Source organism: Pleurodeles waltl, chromosome 8 (assembly GCF_031143425.1).
Source record: "Pleurodeles waltl isolate 20211129_DDA chromosome 8, aPleWal1.hap1.20221129, whole genome shotgun sequence".
NCBI lineage: Eukaryota > Metazoa > Chordata > Amphibia > Caudata > Salamandridae > Pleurodeles > Pleurodeles waltl.
Genome location: NC_090447.1, coordinates 1511257214 through 1511277468, shown reverse-complemented (window position 1 = coordinate 1511277468; position 20255 = coordinate 1511257214). Strand labels below are relative to the sequence as shown.

At 44.8% G+C, this 20255-nt stretch overlaps 1 protein-coding gene across 1 annotated transcript in view; it reads left to right on the top strand.

Annotated features, from left to right (window-relative positions):
- LOC138248843 (glutamine amidotransferase-like class 1 domain-containing protein 3, mitochondrial) overlaps nt 1-14687 on the top strand; it is a 34581-nt gene extending 19894 nt beyond the window's left edge. The window contains exons 5-7 of the mRNA XM_069202794.1: nt 2174-2266; nt 8101-8257; nt 11216-14687. Of these exons, the coding sequence (XP_069058895.1) occupies nt 2174-2266; nt 8101-8257; nt 11216-11344 (379 nt within the window). The 3' untranslated portion in view covers nt 11345-14687. The remainder of the gene's footprint in view (nt 1-2173; nt 2267-8100; nt 8258-11215) is intronic.
- The last annotated feature ends 5568 nt before the right edge of the window (nt 14688-20255 follow it).

Sequence of the window (20255 nt, the reverse complement as noted above, 5' to 3'; positions counted from 1 at the left end):
GGGGTCCAGGATGATGCTGAGGTTGCGTGCGTGGTTTGCGTGGGTGGGTGTGGGGCCTAGGGCGGTGGGCCACCAGCAGTCGTCCCATATGGTTTTGTTGGGGCCGAAGATGATGATCTCGTTTTTTTTTGGAGTTAAGCTTGAGGTGGTTAGTTGTCATCCAGTTGGCGGTGTCGAGGAGAGCAGCGTGTAGGTTGGTTTTGGCAGTGGTGGGGTTGCGGGTGAGGGAGAGGATGAGGATGAGTTGGGTGTCATCTGCGTAGGAGAGGATCGTGATTCCGCGTGGTTGGAGGATGTTGGCTAGGGGATCATGTAAATGTTGAAGAGTGTGGGGCTGAGGGAGGACCCTTGGGGGACTCCGCAGATGATCTTGGTAGCGGTGGAGTGGAAAGGTGGAAGGCGGACTCTCTGGGTCCGGTCGGTGAGGAAGGAGGTGAGCCAGTCTAAGGCTTTGTGGCGAATTCCTATGTTGTGGAGGCGTGTGCGGAGTGTGTGGTGGCAGACAGTGTCAAAGGCTGCGGAGAGGGCTAGGAGGATGAGTGCGACGGTCTCGCCTTTGTTGACTTTGGTCCTGATGTCGTCAGCGCATGCGATGAGGGCGGAATTGACAATCACCTCCAGTCCTGGAAAGCATTTTAAGCATGGATCTTCCAATCATTAATACCAAATGGTGTAGAGTAAAAAACTAAACAAATAGGTAAGTGTATATGTGTGGCTGCACAAATGCCCACACTCCCTACAACACAACATACTTACATGCTGTAACATGTGCCACATCATATTTAGAGCATGCTTCTGAACCGCATACACCACAGTCAGCATCTCACATATGCACTTTACTGCTGCCAACACCCTTCCACCCACACACTTAGAGGGTACTCGTGAACCAGTGGTAACTGCAGCATTTCATGGCTTCACTTGGGGTGTGAAGCACTATGCAAAAACTGTAATACAATGCAGTAGAACATGAACAATCCTCCTTAAGGGTGGTTATGGGAGGGAATTAGCAGGCCTCCAGCTTGTGGCCCTGAATAGAGCTCAAGGAATGGATCTCACATGATAGGCTTCAAAGGGGCACAAGACTGAGGTACGCGGGTCTCGAGTACCTTGAATCGAATCACCTATATTCCCATAGAGACAGGAGACGTTGAAGCAACGTATATTGTTATGTTATGGAAATGTTATCTGGTGGCGCAGCTATGTTGCTGTAAGGCAGTTGTCCAAGGCGGGCATTCGCTGGCTTTTGGGAAACTGTAGAAATGACACTTGTTGGAGCTCCCAAGAATATTTCTAGTCTGCCAGGTGAGAAAAATCTGAGGGTCCCCATCAGCAGCATGGCATTGGTGTGCATAATGTATGCAAAATGTCAGAAACACAATTCTTTTTGGGCTTGTGGGCATGAAGGCGGTGGACCATGTCGTGTCAGTAGGCTTATTTACTTGCTGAGCCCAATTGTCAGCTCCCCTGTGCTCATGCGCAATTTCTTCTCAATATGGCACTGCCCATTGCAAAGCACATGTAGTTTAAGTGGATCAATTCCTGTATTAAAACAGAGTTAAGTTTTGTGCTTTTCAGTATATAGTACTCACAGGCTATTCATAAACATCTAGCATTTGGTTCCCTTGATATAAGAATGTCAAAGCCAAGATGTAAAAGAAAGATTTGTATAGAGGAAAAACGATCACTTGTGGGGCCTCCAGACATGTCCTTTGCTTTATCAGTTTGCGACACACTCTACTCTGCTCTTAAAACCATGGGCTCTCCTGGATGTCCAAACCTTCCGAAAGCAAAGTAACGAGGGTAGGGTAGATTATTACTGCAGAGTTTCTATTGTAGATACATTATGTGAATTTACCCCAACATTATGGATACACTTTGCCACTTAAATAAAAATGTTATCACAGTGATGACTCTTTGTACATGATAGTCCATTTCTCTGATCACTGCACTGAAGAACACAAACTGTTGTGTATAGTTTGTTCTTTGTGAATTGTTTCACTTAGTGATCATTTCAATTGAAGGTTATATGGTTGTGTATAAAACCATTTTCTATAATACCTTGTCTTTGAAAACACAGCAGTGAACGAGGGAATGTGCAGAATCAATGACAAACAGCAGAGATTAAATTTCATTTTTACTTATTACCGCTGACTTTGCTACACACATTTTACAGATCTACCTTCGCTGTGGATGGAGCAGACTGCAAAGTTGACAAAGAAGTGGAACGAGTGCTGCAGGAATTCCACAAAGCTGCAAAACCTATCGGGTATGTGCCTGTGATATTAATCAGTTTGAGAGCTGCTCATCCCGTTGCATAGTGCGGGTGCAGGTATATTTATTCCTGTGAGTGCAGTTGATTGATTTTCAGGTGATCAAGCGAGGTGGAGACATAGTGAGTGACTGAGGGTTTCATGCTTGACAGAGCTGTATGTTGCACTTATCCATCCCTTTGAATGCTGGAGATCCCATTATTTACTTGTGCACTACTTCCCAGCCCCCTTATTTATTTGGAGATTCAGTTTGATGGAGAACTATAAGAAGCAGTGGTTCTCCTCCAAATTCCTCAGTTTCATCTTTTCCACCCCACATAATTTTAGAGGCACTATCCAGTCTCCTCTGAGAAATAAAAAAAAACTATTTGGACTCACCCCCAGTGGATTTTTTCAAGAGGTCCGACAACGTCAGTTTCTGAAGAAGGAGCAGGGCTTTGGGCCAAGGCCCATTCTACAGATCTTCAGACAAACCTGATATATGGCTCTGGAGATCTTCACAGGGGTGATTCTCACCCACACCATGCCATTTCAGGTGGTAAAGAAGTTGAGTATATATGTGTGAAGATACCTACTTTACCATCTCCACATGGGAAGGTCAAGGGACATTCCTTTGGTCCATTTCAGAGGGGGCTAAATCTATTGCAAGACAACCCTTTCATTACGTAAATCTGGAGCGTACACTTCTTTTGAATGAGATAACCTCCCATGGTCAAGCATTGTTCCAGTTATGGATGTCCAAAAAACACCAAGATCCTCACCACAGAAAAAACACCTTTAGATGATCAATTTTACTTTCTTTGCAGTAGCATGCCAGTTCTTCACTGCGCTCTTCCCCTTAATGCATGACTGCACCTTGACACAAAAAAGATAAATAATTAGATTAGCCTGAACATCCATGTGGACATTGCACTTAGACCTCATGTTTGTGCTGAGGACAGATAACCCCTGTGGTGTCCTCTTGGTGCACTCTGCAGGAACGAGGCCGCGGTTCATAGGTGTAACCAGCTATCCAGTCCTTGCCCACCATGTCTGATCAAAATTATTATTGCCACTTTAAAAATTCCCAAGAAAGATTTAAGTCCCACCTATGTAAAGCAGTGTAAGTTTCACAGGTTTTATTGTGCATGTGCACCCTCTAGAGCCATATATGTCATGAAGGATCCAGCCTATGACAAACACCAAATATGGAAAAATAAAATTAATTGCAGTTTCATTTTCAGTGTATAGTTACTAAAACAAAAATTTCAGCAATTCTCAACAAACTACTTCACTGCACATGGGGTCTGTTGTAGTATTTCTTCCGTGTCTGTGATCACTGCGATTGTAGTCCTACCTCAGGATCTGTGGCCTGTCCCTGTTATCGGTTTTAAAATCTGGTCACCATATCATGACATGGAGCTCTGATAACTGCATTGTGCTCCCCTTTTTCTCTGCACTACTTAGAATGATGGGAGTTTCATGGAGGTGGGGTTTGTTCTACGTTTGACTCTAAAGATATTTCCACTGTCAAACATAATTGTCTAGCAACATGGTAGACCAAAGATTTGAGCCCTTGCCTTGGAGCATGAAGCTGTAGTCCAACATTGCAGCAATCTGCTTAAATTAACTCAATTTTACATCATAGGATTTGAGCATGCATTTTTCTCCAGGGATAAAAATTAGGAACATTGCCTGGAGATTTATAGCATTATTTAAGAAAAGGCGGACAACTTCTTAGGAGGGTGCCCACATCATGTACACAGTTTGTTTGTCACCGTATTGCACCTCTGAATCCTATGGACACAGTTGTCATTCTAGCAAGGATATCATCAGGGCTTCCTGTTAAGTACACATGAAGGAGCAGGGACTTGATCTGATTGTCATGCCCCAGAAATGAGGATTAGCTTTTTTTCTTCCCTTGCTAACACATCCCATGCGCTTAAACAAAGTGCATTTTTCCCTGAGAGAACTTTTTTAAGTGGGTAATCATTCTTTTAGCATCATGGTCCACATCTCACCCCGCCAGGTTCCAGTGAATGTACCTGATTTCACTTGCATGTGCATGAAGTTATATCAAGTGGTAATTTTATGTCACTAACTTATTTCTCTTTCAAGAATCCTCCTATTGTCCCCAAATAAATATGACGAACCTTGAGATGTCCTACTTAAATATCTAATTTAAATCTGTATGCTCCAGTTTCATAAATGCCAGTCTGGAGACAGTGACGTTTGTCCTTTTTTGCTCTTGAGTTGTTGCCAAGAAAATAAAGTTAGTTTTGATGCAGCCTCCGATATGTGTAATCGAAAAGGAGGAGACAAAGGGTAGCAGTAGTCTGGTATAATATTGCTGTGTACAAGTACAATATTCAAGTATTCATTAACAATTTCTAAACAGTCCGCATCCCACAAGAGAGAGCTAAGCAGGTTTGACATTCTCCAAATTGTTGGGGATTAGTTAAGGATAGGCGGAAACCTTAGCCACTTTGCCTGTATGATGTTCTAAGAGCAAATAAAACAAGATCATTGTTGTTGCTCAAACAAAGAAATTGTGATAGATACCCCAAGGCATTAAGTTCAGCTTTGCAATCTGGAAAGCAATGCCTGATCTGTATAAAACTTCACAGGCTTTATAAAATTGTAACTTCGTATTTCCAAATGTTTTTGCTATATGATAAAGTGCTTCACCTTCAGTAATGATCTTTCCAGTGGATTCTCTACTGCAGATTCCTCAATTTCTTATTATCCCCAGGTGGCAGACTGAATCCTTTCATATCTCTCTCCTGCTGGTGGTCCGTGCTGGTTTCATCTCTGTGCTGGAAGCGGTACAGGTGTGACTTTACTTGAGCCATATAGAACCACCCCAGCACTGTGGTTTCAGTCAGTTCCCCGTCCATTTTATTTTGACAAAGATGGCATCAGATTAATTGTGGATTCACAGTGCAACAACTAACTTGGAAACTCAATAATATCAGGGGCATGTGACCATCTGTCAGAACAGGAGGGTGGGCGGTATTGATGAAGAATCAAAAGGGTATTCACAACAAAGATCATTACAGAGGATAAGTAACTTTTTTCTTCTGCTGGAAACTTCTACCTTCTGAATAGATAACAAAACAGTACCTCCTACCAGGTGTTGGGTCTTAAAAATGGTCAGACAAGGAAAACCTGGAGCTCAGAACCTACAAAATGATCATCGCTTCTCACTTCTGAGTCCAAGCAGTAATGCTTAGCAAAAGAGTAAAGAGATGCTCATGTTGCCACTCAACACATTTCAGACACAGAAATAACCCGGGCAAGAGCAGAGGTCAAATTGCAAAGAGTGCAGATTCCCTTCCTTCTGTGGTAAGCCTGCCTTAAACAGCCAGTTGTCAAGGTCTGGGAACACTTTGATCACCGACCTGCGATATGCCAAGTGCCGAAGTCAACCGGAATAGGAGGACCGTGAATTGGCAGAGGAGAGTATCTGCCACGATCTGCAGGTGCCGCCTGTGTGACTGCAGGATCTTTATGTGGATATACGCATACTGCAAGCTGAGGGACACCATTCAGGCTTCTGCTTCTAGTGCTAAAAGTACCCGAGCCAGGAGCAGCATGTTGAACATCTTCCTTCGAAGATAAATGTTCCAGATTCTGAGACCTAGGATTGAAGATCTGTCTTTGGAAACCAGGAATTTCTGGGGGTACCCCTCTGCCCAGTTTCCTGCTCTGGGACACACTTCTTTCAGCAACAGTGCTGCCACCTCATGTTGCAAAATCAAGTGTGATTCTCCAAGTGGCGGAATCTGGGGGGCGGTATCGAAGGAGTTGGAAGAGAAGGGCATACCCCCATTCTGTGATCTCTAAGACCCATTGGTCTGATGATATGTCCTCCCTGACCTGCAAAAAAGAAGACAACCTTCCTCTAACGGGCCACACATGCTTCCATAAGGGGTAGTTGAAGTGGCTTTCCAGGTGGTACCTCTTCCCCTGTACTGCTGCAGAGGTTAGTGCGGCTCCTGGGCCGGATGGGAAGGTTGACAGTGGTGAAAGGTAACTTGTTTGGAGAAACTCTGAGGTTCTTGATACTGCTTGTATCTCAGCCTCAAGATTGAATTGAAGTCCTAAAGATCAGCTGACTAAAGCACTCATGGCTCTGTCAACACTGCCCACAGTCTTTAGGCCTGCCTTTAAGACCTACTTGGAGGCGTCTTTGCGGTCCTTCACCACCTGTACAAAGTGGTTCTTGAGGTGGTCTGGTAAATTTAGTACCACCAAACCATGGCCGCCTTATGCCACAGACTGTAGCTATACCTTGCAAACAGGCATTTGGCATTCATCATTCAAAGGGCTGAACTACCTTCTTGTCTACTACCTGCAGTTTCTTGGATTCTGTCCAGTGGGGCCTTAGTTAAAGCGCCTGGGCTTTGCTTTATACATGACGACATTGAGGGGTATCATTGCTTCTCCTTCTTTTCCTTGCAGGACTGAGAGGAACGCGACCTTGAGGCTAGCCACGACTGGTGTCGAGCCTGCCACTTGTCATGCACCAGGGCAATAAAGCGCTTAGCCTCTCGCTCTCTTAATGGCCTTGGTGTGCATGAGGCTGCATTTGATGAACGACTTTGAAATAAGCTTCGACCCCATGAGCAACATGTGAGGGTTTGAAATGGATTTAGGACAATCCACATTAAGTCTGTCATGGCTGCTGCACAGCATTTGACACTTGGTAGTCTCATCATAGGAACAGCAATTGCATGGTAAACTTGAAATTTTGCAGCAGTTCTGAACACTGTATTGCATAGGTAACCTTAAGCAATAGTGCTTTGGCACCCAGAACTTATTTGGCAAAGGCAGTTCCAACAGTCGCCAGAAGGAGGTTGGTTGATATTGACAGGTCTCGCATCAGGTTACCATGGATGCTGCTCTGAGTTTGAGATGACACTGCAGCAAACATCAGTGGCACCACTAACAGTCGCTGGATGCAGCCTAGGAATACCTCTGAGACTCCATCAATGTGCAGTAGGATGAGAGATGTTTTGCTTCATGGTCTTGCATGATGTCCTGGAGAGCCTGAGTGGTAATACCTGTTCCGTGCACGTACTTCCAGTATTCTACACGTGGCTTCAGGTACTGTGGTAGGCGGTACGAGGAGTACCAGGGTTAATGACACTAGGGAGATTGCGGGTGTCTCTTACACTGAATTCCAGTATAACAAGATTGATTGTGTAGCAAGGTAGGGAAAGACCTCTGATTTACAGCTAGAACTTTTAATCCTTGGGAGAACATTGTACCCTTGGACCTTGCTTGGGCTAAGGTGTGTCATGTAGATTCGACCTTGGAAAAAGTCCCAAGTGAGCACCTTGGTGCATGTTATGCATATAGAGATTTCTGGTTAATTATGAGAGACAACTGTTCTTCTAACCCTGTGGCACTCCTCCTGCTGTCAGCATTTCACAGGGGTTCATCAGTTTAGGGTGCCTTCCCACTAGCCACTTTTGACCATCAGCATATAATGTAGGATTATGCACATACACAATAAGCAAGAAGTATTGACCTTAAAAATAGTCCACCATTTCAGGACTCTACAAAACAGTGATTTCTTAGTCTAATTTCCCCATTTCCAAGAATATGCGAAGTCCCAAGTAGCGATGTGTTTGTAATTGCTTTTAGATGTGGTGGTGTGTGTTCCTATTATGACAACTGTGTTTGATCCCAAGTGCGTGATGTCCCGCTGTTCAAAGGCGCATTCTGTTGTACTCCTTCCAGAGCTTGTCCATCGCACAAGTGGAAGCAGCTAAACTAAGGGCGTCAGACCCACTATGGAGAACCCAATGACAACTTTCTAATGCCCGTCTCTTGCATTCCTCAGGCTGTGCTGCATTGCCCCGGTCCTGGCTGCCAAAGTCCTCCCTGGCCCAGAAGTGACAGTGGGACAAGAAGAGGATAAAGGTGGCAAGTGGCCCTACGCTGGAACAGCACAGGCCATCTGTGCCCTGGGGGCGAAACACTGTGCGACCGATGTCGATATATCCTTTGACTAAACTGTTAGACTTGTGATTCTTGAAGAAGGGGCGGGTGGTGTACTTCTCCCCTTAAACATATGAGAGATGAGAGCCACACCAAGGCCCAGATTTATACTTTTTGGCGCAAAACTGCGTAAACACAGTTTTGCGGCAAAAAGTATAGCGCCGGCATTCCAAACTGCAGCCGGGTGCCAAATGTATGGAATGCCGCAAGCCGGCACTAAGCGTGGGCTACAGGCAGTAAAAATGATGTTAGCCGGGTGGGGGTAACAGTATGGGTGAAGGGGGTTTTGCCTCAAAAAATGACACGAGGCTGGCTAGAGGCAAAAACAAATGCCGTTAACCTGCCTAGCATCATTTCCTGACACACAACCATCCTAACACATGACTCCTGTCTTAAAAAAGACAGGAGTCATGCCCACCATCCCAATGGCCAGCACAGGGGACCAGGGTCCCCTGGGCATGGCCATTGCACCTAGTGCCATGCAGGGAGCCCCAAAAAGGGCCCCCGATGGCACTTAAAAAAAAATAATAATAATACTTACCAATACTTACCTGGGATGGGGGTCCCCCATCCTCTGGTGTCCCTCTGGTGTGATCGGGGGTGTGCTTGGGGAGGGCACCTGTGGACCCATTCCATGGTGTTTAACCATGGAAATAGGTCCACAGACCCCTAACGCCTGGTCTGACCCAGATGTTAAATAATGGTGTAAAGCAAGCTCCCTCCTCCTCCCACCTGTGAGTCATTTTAGCACGAGGGATAAATATGGGGCTGGGGGATAGCACTATGTTTTAGATGGGAACACCTACCTTGCATCTCATTGACACAAGGTAGGTGCACTCATCCCAAAAATGGTGCAAACTCCAATATTGTGACACTAGACGTGTTTAGCATCAAAATATAAATATGGAGTTAAGTTTGTGCTGAATTTGCGTAAAAAAAATGATGCAAATTTGACACAGACATAGTATAAATATGCTCCCAAGTGTGTCACTGGAGATTGCGTAGCAGGGATATTGATGAATATTGGGAGAAGTGGTAATATTCAAAGCTTTAAGGCATCAGATTTTGTTGGGGTTCCCCGTGTAGGTCTTGTTGACCCTCTCTTAAATGCATTTTGTTTAGGGAAGCTTGGCCATCTTAAAAAGGTCTTATTTTTCTTACCAATGTGCTTTTCTAAGTTACTGAAGTTTTGAATGTTTCCTTTCTGCTTTCTCTCCCCTCCTACTAGCACCGTAGAAGATCCAAGAAAACTTTACACCTTTAAAAACATCACTGTAAACAAATAGCAATCATTCAAATAGGGAAAACAGTATCTATGCCTCAAAAATTACAAACTCCAGCAAGGGTAGAACTCCCAGAATACTTTATACTCTAGGAAGAGCTGATGGCCATAAGAGCTACCCTGTCCTTAGCGCACAGGCTGCATTGTGCCTGGGAGGTCCATTCCACTGATATGAGGACGTGTGGACACCCCAGATACAGGTATCAGCTTGGCTGCATCAGGAAGGCACCTCACTCTCACAAAAAGCTTCTGGTTAGTTTCCTTAGAGACAGTAACACACCCTGTGATCCTGCTCCAAATAAAGTAGACAAGGTTGCAGCCCAGTTCCTTCTAAATTTATTTTGTGGTCTGAGGGCCGTATTTGTGACCACCTATGCGTCGGTTTTGCACCACGCAACGTGGCACAAGAGCAACACAAATGAAAAATTAGATTTACGAAGCCATGCAAGACCACCTTGCGTGGCTTCATAAATCTCGAGTAATGTAACGCAGCATTAATAGCTGCGTTGCATTACTCTACCCCAGGGAGGTGTTTCCATGGGAGTTCCCATTCAACATCCATGGATTTTGAAGCATTGCCGGATTTACAGGAATAGGTAAACCTGGGCATGGGCTAAAAAGATGCGCCTCCCCAAGAGAGGTGCAACGAGGAGAAATATCTTTATTCCTCCTCGTTTTTTTCCATTTTCTATGTGGGCTGCATTATGCAGCCCACATACAAAGAGGAAAAAGCCTCTCAGGATTGTTTTGGTGCAGGAAGGTGCCCCTTTCTGCGCAAACACAATCCTGCATGCAACGCAGGCACTCTTGCATCATGGTGCAAGGCTGTCTGCGTCGGAGCTAGGCAGCCAAAAGGGCACCAGGGAAAAGGGCAGGAATGCACCATATTATTTTATATACTTCGAATTCCTGCTCTTTCCGTCTTGCAGTGGAGTGCAGCAAGATGACTTGCTCCGCTGCACTGCATGACTATCCACATAAACATGTCCCTATGAAAGTGGGCCTTTTAAATTCCACTTTGTGCCGCAAGGATCTGACTGATTATTAATGTCATGCAGGTCTTTGAGCCACGTAGGCAGTCCTATTCTGCCTCAAAAGTCCCTTAAGATGGTTAGGAAAGGTGGACGTGGAAGAGTCACACTGTGGTATTTAAGGTGCACCACTAGGTGTATATTGCCTGGCCTCTACACTAGCATAATTCCATATCGCCGATTGAAAATTACTGACGCACTGTGGAAAGGCATTGCTAACTGCGTTTGCAGAACTACATCTGAGAATGTGCTTTTGTTTTACAAAACCATGAGCTTGTACGCCCCGTTTGCATCTATTATCCCTGGCACAGGCATAATGTAGCGCAAAGGGTTACAAAGTGGCGGAATGCGTGCATTGCGTCTCTTTGTAAATTTGGAGCTGCGATTTTGGCCTTGTTGGGCCACATTCGCGTAATAAACAAATGACGCTAATGTGGCGTAAGGAGGCATTAGGGGCCCTTAAACCTGCCCCTAAATCAGTAGTTAACTAATTGTACTTACTTTAATGAGAGAATGGTTGTCGATATATTGCCATCAATATTCTTATAGTTTGGTATCAGAAACTCTACATTCTGGACGTACATTAGCCAGGGTCATGTGACGTGTTCCTTCGACCAGGAGATGGTTCCTTAACTCCCATCTACGAAGTGCATGTGGACAAGAAGAACAAGGTGGTAACCACACCGGCGTTTATGTGCGAGACAGACCTGCATCACATCTTCGATGGCATCGGTGCCATGGTGAAGCATGTGCTGAAACTTACGGGGAAATGATGGCGTGATCAGCCGACCGCGAGCGGAGAAGAGGAGATCAGAGAGACCTACACAATTCAAATGTTGCAATTTATACATGTTAATGACTGACTTAATTTGGGGGAAGTCATAAGTGTCACGAGCTTCTAAATAAGTTCAATGTCTGCAATAGTAACGCAAACCTTTTAATTTGGTTGTTCACACTCACTGAATCTATTCGCTGTAATTGATAATGCAGTGTGCTTTTTTGAAACTGCTGAAGAGTTTGAGCAGAAGTTCTCACATATCTGCTCATGGAAAAGAACATGTCGCACATGATAACAATCAGAACGATTGGCAGGTTTGCATTTTGTCTGATATTTTTGTTGGACAGACCAATTTGCAGCGACTGCCAGGGGTAGAATCGATCTCTCTGATGATCTGTCCTTCAGCATAGGACACAAATATGCCGTAGGCTATGTTCTTCTAAGTCACAGCACGTCTAACTGACGCTCTTGTGGTCTTAGCAGATAATGCCAAGGTCTTTTCTAAATGTTGTATCCATCACGATTGGAACAGCCTAGCCTGCTAAGACCATGGGACCAGCGGAACCTGATCTGCGATGGAAAGATCTGGGAAGAGATCCTAAAGAAAGAATTGCTTCCAACAGATGTTTGGAACTCAGATGGAGCAAACAGAACTGGAGCCTACTGCATGAGAAATCAATCTTGATTTGATGTGCACTGACAAATGTTAGGCAGTAGCTGCACATCTGAAGGATGGAACTGCAGAGTCTGCTGAAATGAAGGTCGCAGACGGTTTTCATGTGCAGCGGAGGAGGCCTGCTGAGCAGAGGAGAGCGCAATGATCATCTGAAAGGATTAAAAAAATACACCTTGGGCCTGATTGCAACTTTGGAGGAGGTGTTAATCCGTCCCAAAAGTGACGGTAAAGTGACGGATATACCACCAGCCGTATTACGAGTTCCATAGGATATAATGGACTCGTAATACGGCTGGTGGTAAATCCGTCACTTTACCGTCACTTTTGGGACTTATTAACACCTCCTCCAAAGTTGTAATCAGGCCCCTTGTGCGGTACAAAAGGAGCCGGTGATGCTAGGGAAATTGTACTGATACCATTCATCCTTGTAGGATTGTTGGGCCTGATGCTTAGAAAAGGATTATTTCCCTATGTAATAGTTTTGTTCTACATGATTAAAATAAAACATCTGTGTAGATGTGAACTTTCTTGCCTAACATTGACAAAGTTATGATTTTGCAGTTTTTTAGTGCAGCAGCTAATTTAGCTCAAACAGATGCTAATTTATCAATTTGAAATAAATTGAAAACTAAAGTTTTGTTCTAGGTTTACGTCCTAAAAGTGACACAAGCCCGGCCCAAAATGTTGGGATGGAATTTACTATCCAACGCAAACCAGGATTGGGGAAAGGTTCCTCAAAGTAACACAAATGCGATCTGAGCTACTTTGCTACAAGAGGGTGTCCCGTGGTTAGTACATAGGCATTCCCATGCAGCCACCTATGGGTTTTGATCCAAATCCATTAGTACCAACTTTTGTGGACAGGGATTTGCACTAAAACCGTACACCTTTGCATGTGTGCTGCATGTACAGCACGCATACAAAGTGGGGAAAAGCCTTAAAAGAGTTTTATACTGGAAAGGGCCCCTCCAATACAAAGCCTGTGCTTTATTAAAGGCACACACCCTTGGACAATGGCCCAGGGTGTGTGCGTCTTTGAATGTCAGCTAAACGTTTGCCAGCACAGTGGGAGAGAAAATGTGACATATCTCCATTTGACATGAGGCAGAGCAGCAAACCTGGGCCCATATTTATACTTTTTTTGTGCTGCATTTGCGTCATTTTTTGACGCAAAAGCGGCGCAAACTTACAAAATACAATTATGGCCTGTATTTATACTTTGTTAGTGCCGCGTATGCATAATTTTTTTGACGCAAAAGCGGTTCAAATGCAGTGCTAAAAAAGTATAAGTAAGGGCTTATATTTTGTAAGTTTGTGCCGCTTTTGCATCAGACAATGACGCAAATGCGGCGCAAAAAAAGTATAAATATGGGCTCTAATCTTATTCACACTGCCCTGTTCACTCTATAGATACCACCACATGCCTGTTTTTAAGCACTCAGCTTAAAATCGTATTTTGTCCCCCAAGGCAATTGCAAGTGGGTTGGTGGCATATGGAGTTCAGTCCTTTTCAGGGTACCATCTGCCTGCTGAATTTATACATACATTTCAAAACCAAACCTACAGCACTTACTGATGATGTGGCAGCTAACACACCCTACCACAAGATGGCGACAGAGGCTGCTCCTGCCGTGTTTATCTTCTTTTCAAGGACATAGTTCTCTTTGTACTTAGAGGGAACAGCTTAGAAGGGCCACAGTTGCCTTCTGATCTTTCCCTTAATGTAGCCAGGAGTTCTGTTTAACTGGAACCCCTGTGCTAAAAACAATACTGGGAAGGGGCGAGTAACCTGCAATAGGGCCGACTTGCCTTCAAAATAACAGTAGTGTGCTAAGATGCCAAGGGGACATTGCTGTATATAAGTGGTTTGCACAACTGTTTCCCAAGTATATGAAGAAGTAACTAAGAATAGTGCCACTTGACATTGCCGTTTTGCACCCAGGTGAGTAAATAACTATTAGGTTTTGTAGGATAGAGCAGTGGTTCCCAACCTTTTGATTTCTGTGGACCCCCGCTTTAACATTAATGGAACCCAGGGTCCCCCACTGAATCCTCATGGGAATCCGGGGACCCCCGCCTGAGTCATTACTGGAAGCTGGAGACCGGATTTATCAATATTTGTTCATATTTATTTTATTTTCTAGGCTCTTGCGGACCCCCTGAGAAGGCTTTGCGGACCCCCAGGGGTCCCCAGACCACAGGTTGGGAACCACTGGGCTAGAGAGTAACATTCACTGTTTACACTACAGGAATAGATACATCGGTTTTTTCTTTACCCTTCATGTGATCAACACTGTATACATGAAAGAAGTGTGCTACACTGATAATTGCAGTTCAAGCTTTAATGAATAAATGTTCTTTTATTCCTCTGTACAGTGCTTTAGCTCCTCAATTGTGTGTTTTAATTGTTCACTTCCTTTGTATGGGAAGGGTTGGCACCAAGTGCTGAAGCCAGGAGTCACTACTGTTTTGTTATAGTGTTGTGGGTTAGCAAAGGAAGGCAATGCATCTCTAATGCTTTGGAAACATAAAATGCATTGCTGGCATTAAAGAAATAATGACAGATAATGATTAAAGAAATATTGACAAATGGTAATTAGGAATAGCTATTGCTAAGCATCGGTGGAAAGTGATTTAATAAAAAATATTTTTAAAACATTAATATGCTTTCTCACACTGTGCGATGAATGCTAAAACAGTGGGCCCTACTCACAAAGATATTTTCAATGTACATGTACATTTATATCAAATCAAATCAAATCATTAACATTTATAAAGCGCGCTACTCACCCGTGCGGGTCTCAAGGCGCTAGGGGGGAAAGGGGGGGTTATCGCTGCTCGAACAGCCAAGTCTTTAGGAGTCTCCGGAAAGCGGAGTGGTCCTGGGTGATCCTGAGGCTGGTGGGGAGGGAGTTCCAGGTCTTGGCCGCCAGGAAGGAGAAAGATCTCCCACCCGCCGTGGAGCGGCGGGTGCGAGGGACGGCAGCAAGTGCGAGGCCAGCGGAGCGGAGGGGGCGGGTGGGGACGTAGAAGCTGAGGCGTCTGTTGAGGTATTCCGGTCCCTTGTTGTGGAGGGCTTTGTGTGCGTGGGTGAGAAGACGGAAGGTGATCCTTTTGCTGACTGGGAGCCAATGCAGGTGTCTCAGGTGTGCGGAGATGTGCCTGCTGCGGGGTACGTCGAGGATGAGGCGGGCCGAGGTGTTTTGGATGCGTTGCAGGCGGTTTTGGAGTTTGGCTGTGGTCCCGGCGTAGAGGGTGTTGCCGTAGTCCAGGCGGCTCGTGACGAGGGCGTGGGTCACGGTTTTTCTGGTGTCGGCGGGGATCCAGCGGAAGATCTTACGGAGCATGCGGAGAGTGAGGAAGCAGGCGGAGGACACGGCGTTGACTTGCTTGGTCATGGTGAGAAGAGGGTCCAAGATGAAGCCGAGGTTGCGGGCGTGGTCTGCGGGGGTCGGTGCGGTGCCGAGGGCCGTGGGCCACCAGGAGTCGTCCCAGGCGGACGGGGTGTTGCCGAGGATGAGGACTTCCGTTTTTTCAGAGTTCAGCTTTAGGCGGCTGAGCCTCATCCAATCTGCGACGTCCTTCATACCCTCTTGTAGGTTGGTCTTGGCGCTGGCGGGGTCCTTGGTGAGGGAGAGTACAAGTTGGGTGTCGTCGGCGTAGGAGGTGATGATGATGTCGTGCTTGCGTACGATGTCGGCGAGGGGGCTCATGTAGACATTGAAGAGTGTCGGGCTGAGCGATGAGCCTTGAGGTACGCCGCAGATGATCTTGGTGGGTTCTGAGCGAAACGGAGGGAGGTAAACTCTTTGGGAGCGGTTAGCGAGGAAGGAGGCGATCCAGTCCAGGGCCTGGCCTTGGATCCCGGTGGAGCGTAGGCGGGTGATTAGGGTGCGGTGACAGACGGTGTCAAAGGCAGCCGAGAGGTCGAGGAGAATGAGGGCGACTGTTTCACCGTTGTCCATCAGGGTTCTGATGTCGTCTGTGACTGAGATGAGGGCGGTTTCCGTGCTGTGGTTGGTTGGTTTATAGACTAAAGTACCTCATTTACGCCCCCTTGGAATTCACAAAACGATTCCTGGCAGGCATAAATGCATTTACTGCTACTGATTTCTCCTCCACAAGTGTGTACTTTGTTGGCATTAACAATTTCTTTGATTTTGGTCCTGGAAATGGTCAGAGACTTACACCAGTCAAGCGCAAATGTACTTGCTTTCCATGTTTTGTGGGGGCACAGGAGATGGGGTTTCTCCACTGGAAAAAATAATTATCCAGGAGAGAAAAAGCACGTACAGGGAGGGCTACATTCAACTTGTGCAGAAATCTATGCTATGTAGATTTCTATACTGTGTGACCCCATGGGAGAAGTCACAAGACGTGAATTTGTTTTTACAATCCATAATACAAAGAGCATGATAATATCTTAAAGACAATTTTTCAAGGTAAATCACAAGCCAGTTAAATCAGAAAGGCTGAACAGAAATGTGTATGCACCTGTGAGATAACATTACTTTAAGTGAAAATACTCGCCTTCATAATTTTAGTGTCCTGGAGTCCTTCTGCGTCAGGAACTGTGATGGGATCAGTAGCAGCTCCAGCATGTGCTAATAGCTTCATGCAATTACTTGAGGAGGCGCATATCTTCAATGCTGTATTCTGGATGACAGAACTTAGGACTTTATCGAAATTTAGTGACAATATTTTGGTTATCTGGTCACGAGATGAGAAATCATTGAAATATCAATGGGTTAAAAAGAAATTAACTCAGTTTATGGTCACACTGCACAGGAAAATAGTACATTTTCTCAATGCAAATATATGGCAAGAAAGGAAATGGATCACCACATTACGCACAAAACAAACAGAAATAGTTCACTACATGGTCAACCTTTCCATCCACAAAACTTAATAAAGCACTTCCCATATTCACAACTTCTGAGGATCAAATGACTAATGTTTAAGCAACTGGATTACGTAATGGAATGAAATAAAATTACTAAGAAATGTGAAGCAAGATATGGTGCGAGGGATGTCACCCCCCTAAGACTCAGTCTAGATAATCAGTGATGCCAAGAAACAGACAAATTAAATACAACAAAACAGAATAAATAGATGCCAATTTGTTACAAAGTTTTCTACAAAGTAACAAGATGAAAAGAATGATGCTCAAAAGTGGAAAATGAGCAAGGTAGATGTTAAACAGAAGAAGCTCTTTAGAGACAATGCTTTCTACAAATGAGGCTGGTACCTCAGAGACAAAATCATTAGGACTAACCTTCTAAAATGTAAGGTACAACAAACATGTTCTAAAGTTCAGAAAAAGGGTATATATCCCAGTGTGAATTGTACTTGCAAACATTATTGAGAGTCTGTTTGTGCACCAACACAAAAATTAGTAAAAGATCAAAGCCAAACAGTTTACAACTTCCATCACTGAAAATTGTATTTACTTGATAAAATGTCCATGTGGGTTGTGCTGTGTTGATAAAACTATCAGAAAAGCGAAACAAACATTTAGAGATACAAGGCCAGCGTACAAACTGCAAACCAAAATCTCAGTTAGGACATAGTCCAGATATTGGAACAAGTGTGGATAAAAAGTATAATCAAGGTGTTTTCATAGACATTATGGGGGTCATTCTGACCCCGGCAGGCGGCGGGAGCCGCCCGCCTGGAGGGAACCGCCAGAATACCGATGCGCTGTCTAAAGACCGCCGCGGGTATTCTGGGTTTCCTGCTGGGCTGGCGGGCGACCGCCAAAAGGCCGCCCGCCAGCCCAGCGGGAAACACCCCTCCATGAGGATGCCGGCTCCGAATGGAGCCGGCGGAGTGGAGGGTGTGCGACGGGTGCAGTTGCACCTGTCGCGTATTTCAGTGTCTGCAAAGCAGACACTGAAATACAAGGTGGGGCCCTCTTACGGGGGCCCCTGCAGTGCCCATACCATTGGCATGGGCACTGCAGGGGCCCCCAGGGGCCCCGCGGCACCCCCTACCGCCATCCTGTTCCTGGCGGGAGACCCGCCAGGAACAGGATGGCGGTAGGGGGTGTCAGAATCCCCATGGATTCTGAAGGGCAGCGGAAAGTCGGCGGTACACCGCCGACTTTCCGTTTCTGGCCGCGGCTGAACCGCCGCGGTCAGAATGCCCAGCAGTGCACCGCCAGCCTGTTGGCAGTGCAACCACGGTCATTCGCCCTGGCGGTTTTTACCGCCAGGGTCAGAATCACCACCTATGTTTGTTCCAAGTAGAAAGAATCTATCTCTGAGCTCATACACCTTGGGTAGCATAATATATCCTGTATCATTGAAGGGGTTGTGGTTTCCAACTTAAATTGATTTACAGCTGACTCCATGATCAGGCTTTTTTCTTATGTGTTAAATTGTCCATTTTGCAAAACTAACCTGCTGGTTAATCCTGTAAATGTTTTATGCCATAAATACCAATACCAGATAAAATGTATTATGAATCAAAAGTTTTCCTTTACAGGTTCACGCATTATGAGGGAGTAGCTTGGTAGATTCAGAGCATGAAAAGATAAGATCTGGGCCTTCAACGGATACAAATGCTTTACTAATATAACTAAATACATATAGTTTGAGAGGTGCCATTTTGCCTTCCATAATTAACTGTGTTTTTTCTCAAGATGATTTTAGGAGCAATGCCAATTCTCAATGTAGCGCCTTGGCGCCTAAGGGGATTTGTTGCGCTGTGCAAATTTAAAATTAAATCAATTACTAATATATAAATAAAAGACAGACAAATTATGACGATGCAGTACACATGATGGTGAAATCAGTCACTTGACTTATCCAAGAACAGATGTCCTCAAAATATTCCTACTAAGAGGATATAAACAGAGTGAGCCCTTATTAACCTGTACTACTAAAGGAGAAGAAACTATTGAACGTTTGTGACATAAAGCGCGTAGTTGCACAACACACCATATGAAAGAGACAGCCACAGACCAGCACATTTACTGCCTACATAGAGGATGTAGACAAGCAAAAGTTCTTCTAAAAAATCTGCTTTTGCAAATTGGAGTAAGGGACTTTAAATGGGCTTAAAAAGGAAGTCCAGCCTCCAGTATTGATGACCAATATTCATCATTAGTTTATACCTACTGATAAACTGGCCTTATTATTGATAATTTTTATGATTACAGGAGATTCATCTGCAGGCCAGAGAAATTTAGAGCTATGTATTTGAGAACTGAGTTGCACCTGAAAGGCCATGATGTGAGGAAATACTAATACGTATCAAGGGATGCCGACATATTTGAGCAGATTGTAATAAAGGGACCATTTTATACAGAATTGTTGAGAAAGGTGCTTGAGCGGAGGGTCTTGTAACATAGGGGGAGAGATACACTAGACTGTGCTTTGGGTGGCATAACATTTATACTAAAATAGAAATAGTGTTCAATTATGGTTAGTACGGTTTTCATTATTAATTACACTAGATGATAATTTGTATACAATAGTGAAGAAATTCCATTCTTACCAAGTGCAGATTCAGAAATACGGTTGTACTGCGAGGTCTCAAATTTAGAAATGTTTTAAAGAGAATATATATGTGTATATATATATATATATGTATATATATATATATAATGCATACAGTGACTGAAGATATAGATGTATGGACAGTGTTTACTGGAGGTGCATAGTGCTATTGGAGAGGGGCTATATATATATATATGTCCGATGGCATGTGTAGCTGCAGATACACATGCTGTGCACATCCCGCCATCTGGTGTTGGGCTCGGAGTGTTACAAGTTGTTTTTCTTCGAAGAAGTATTTTCGAGTCACGAGACCGAGGGACTCCTCCCATTTCGACTCCATTGCGCATGGGCATTGACTCCATCTTAGATTGTTTTTTTTCCGCCATCGGGTTCGGACGTGTTCCTTTTCGCTCCGTGTTTCGGGTCCGAAAGTTAGTCAGAATCTCGGAAAAATTGTTGGTATTGTTTGCGTTCGGTATCGGGTTAGTTACAACAGATCGACACCGAATTAAGAAGAGCTCCGGTGGCCCTTCGGGTTTTTTTTCGATCCCCGTCGGGGCCTGGTCGGCCCGGCCACGTGTCTCTTCAAGGCTGATGGAACGGACCCCATTCCGCTTCTGTCCAAAATGCCATAACAAGTATCCATATACAGATCAACACCTGGTCTGTAACTTGTGTTTGTCACCAGAACACAAGGAGGATACTTGTGAGGCCTGTCGAGCGTTTCG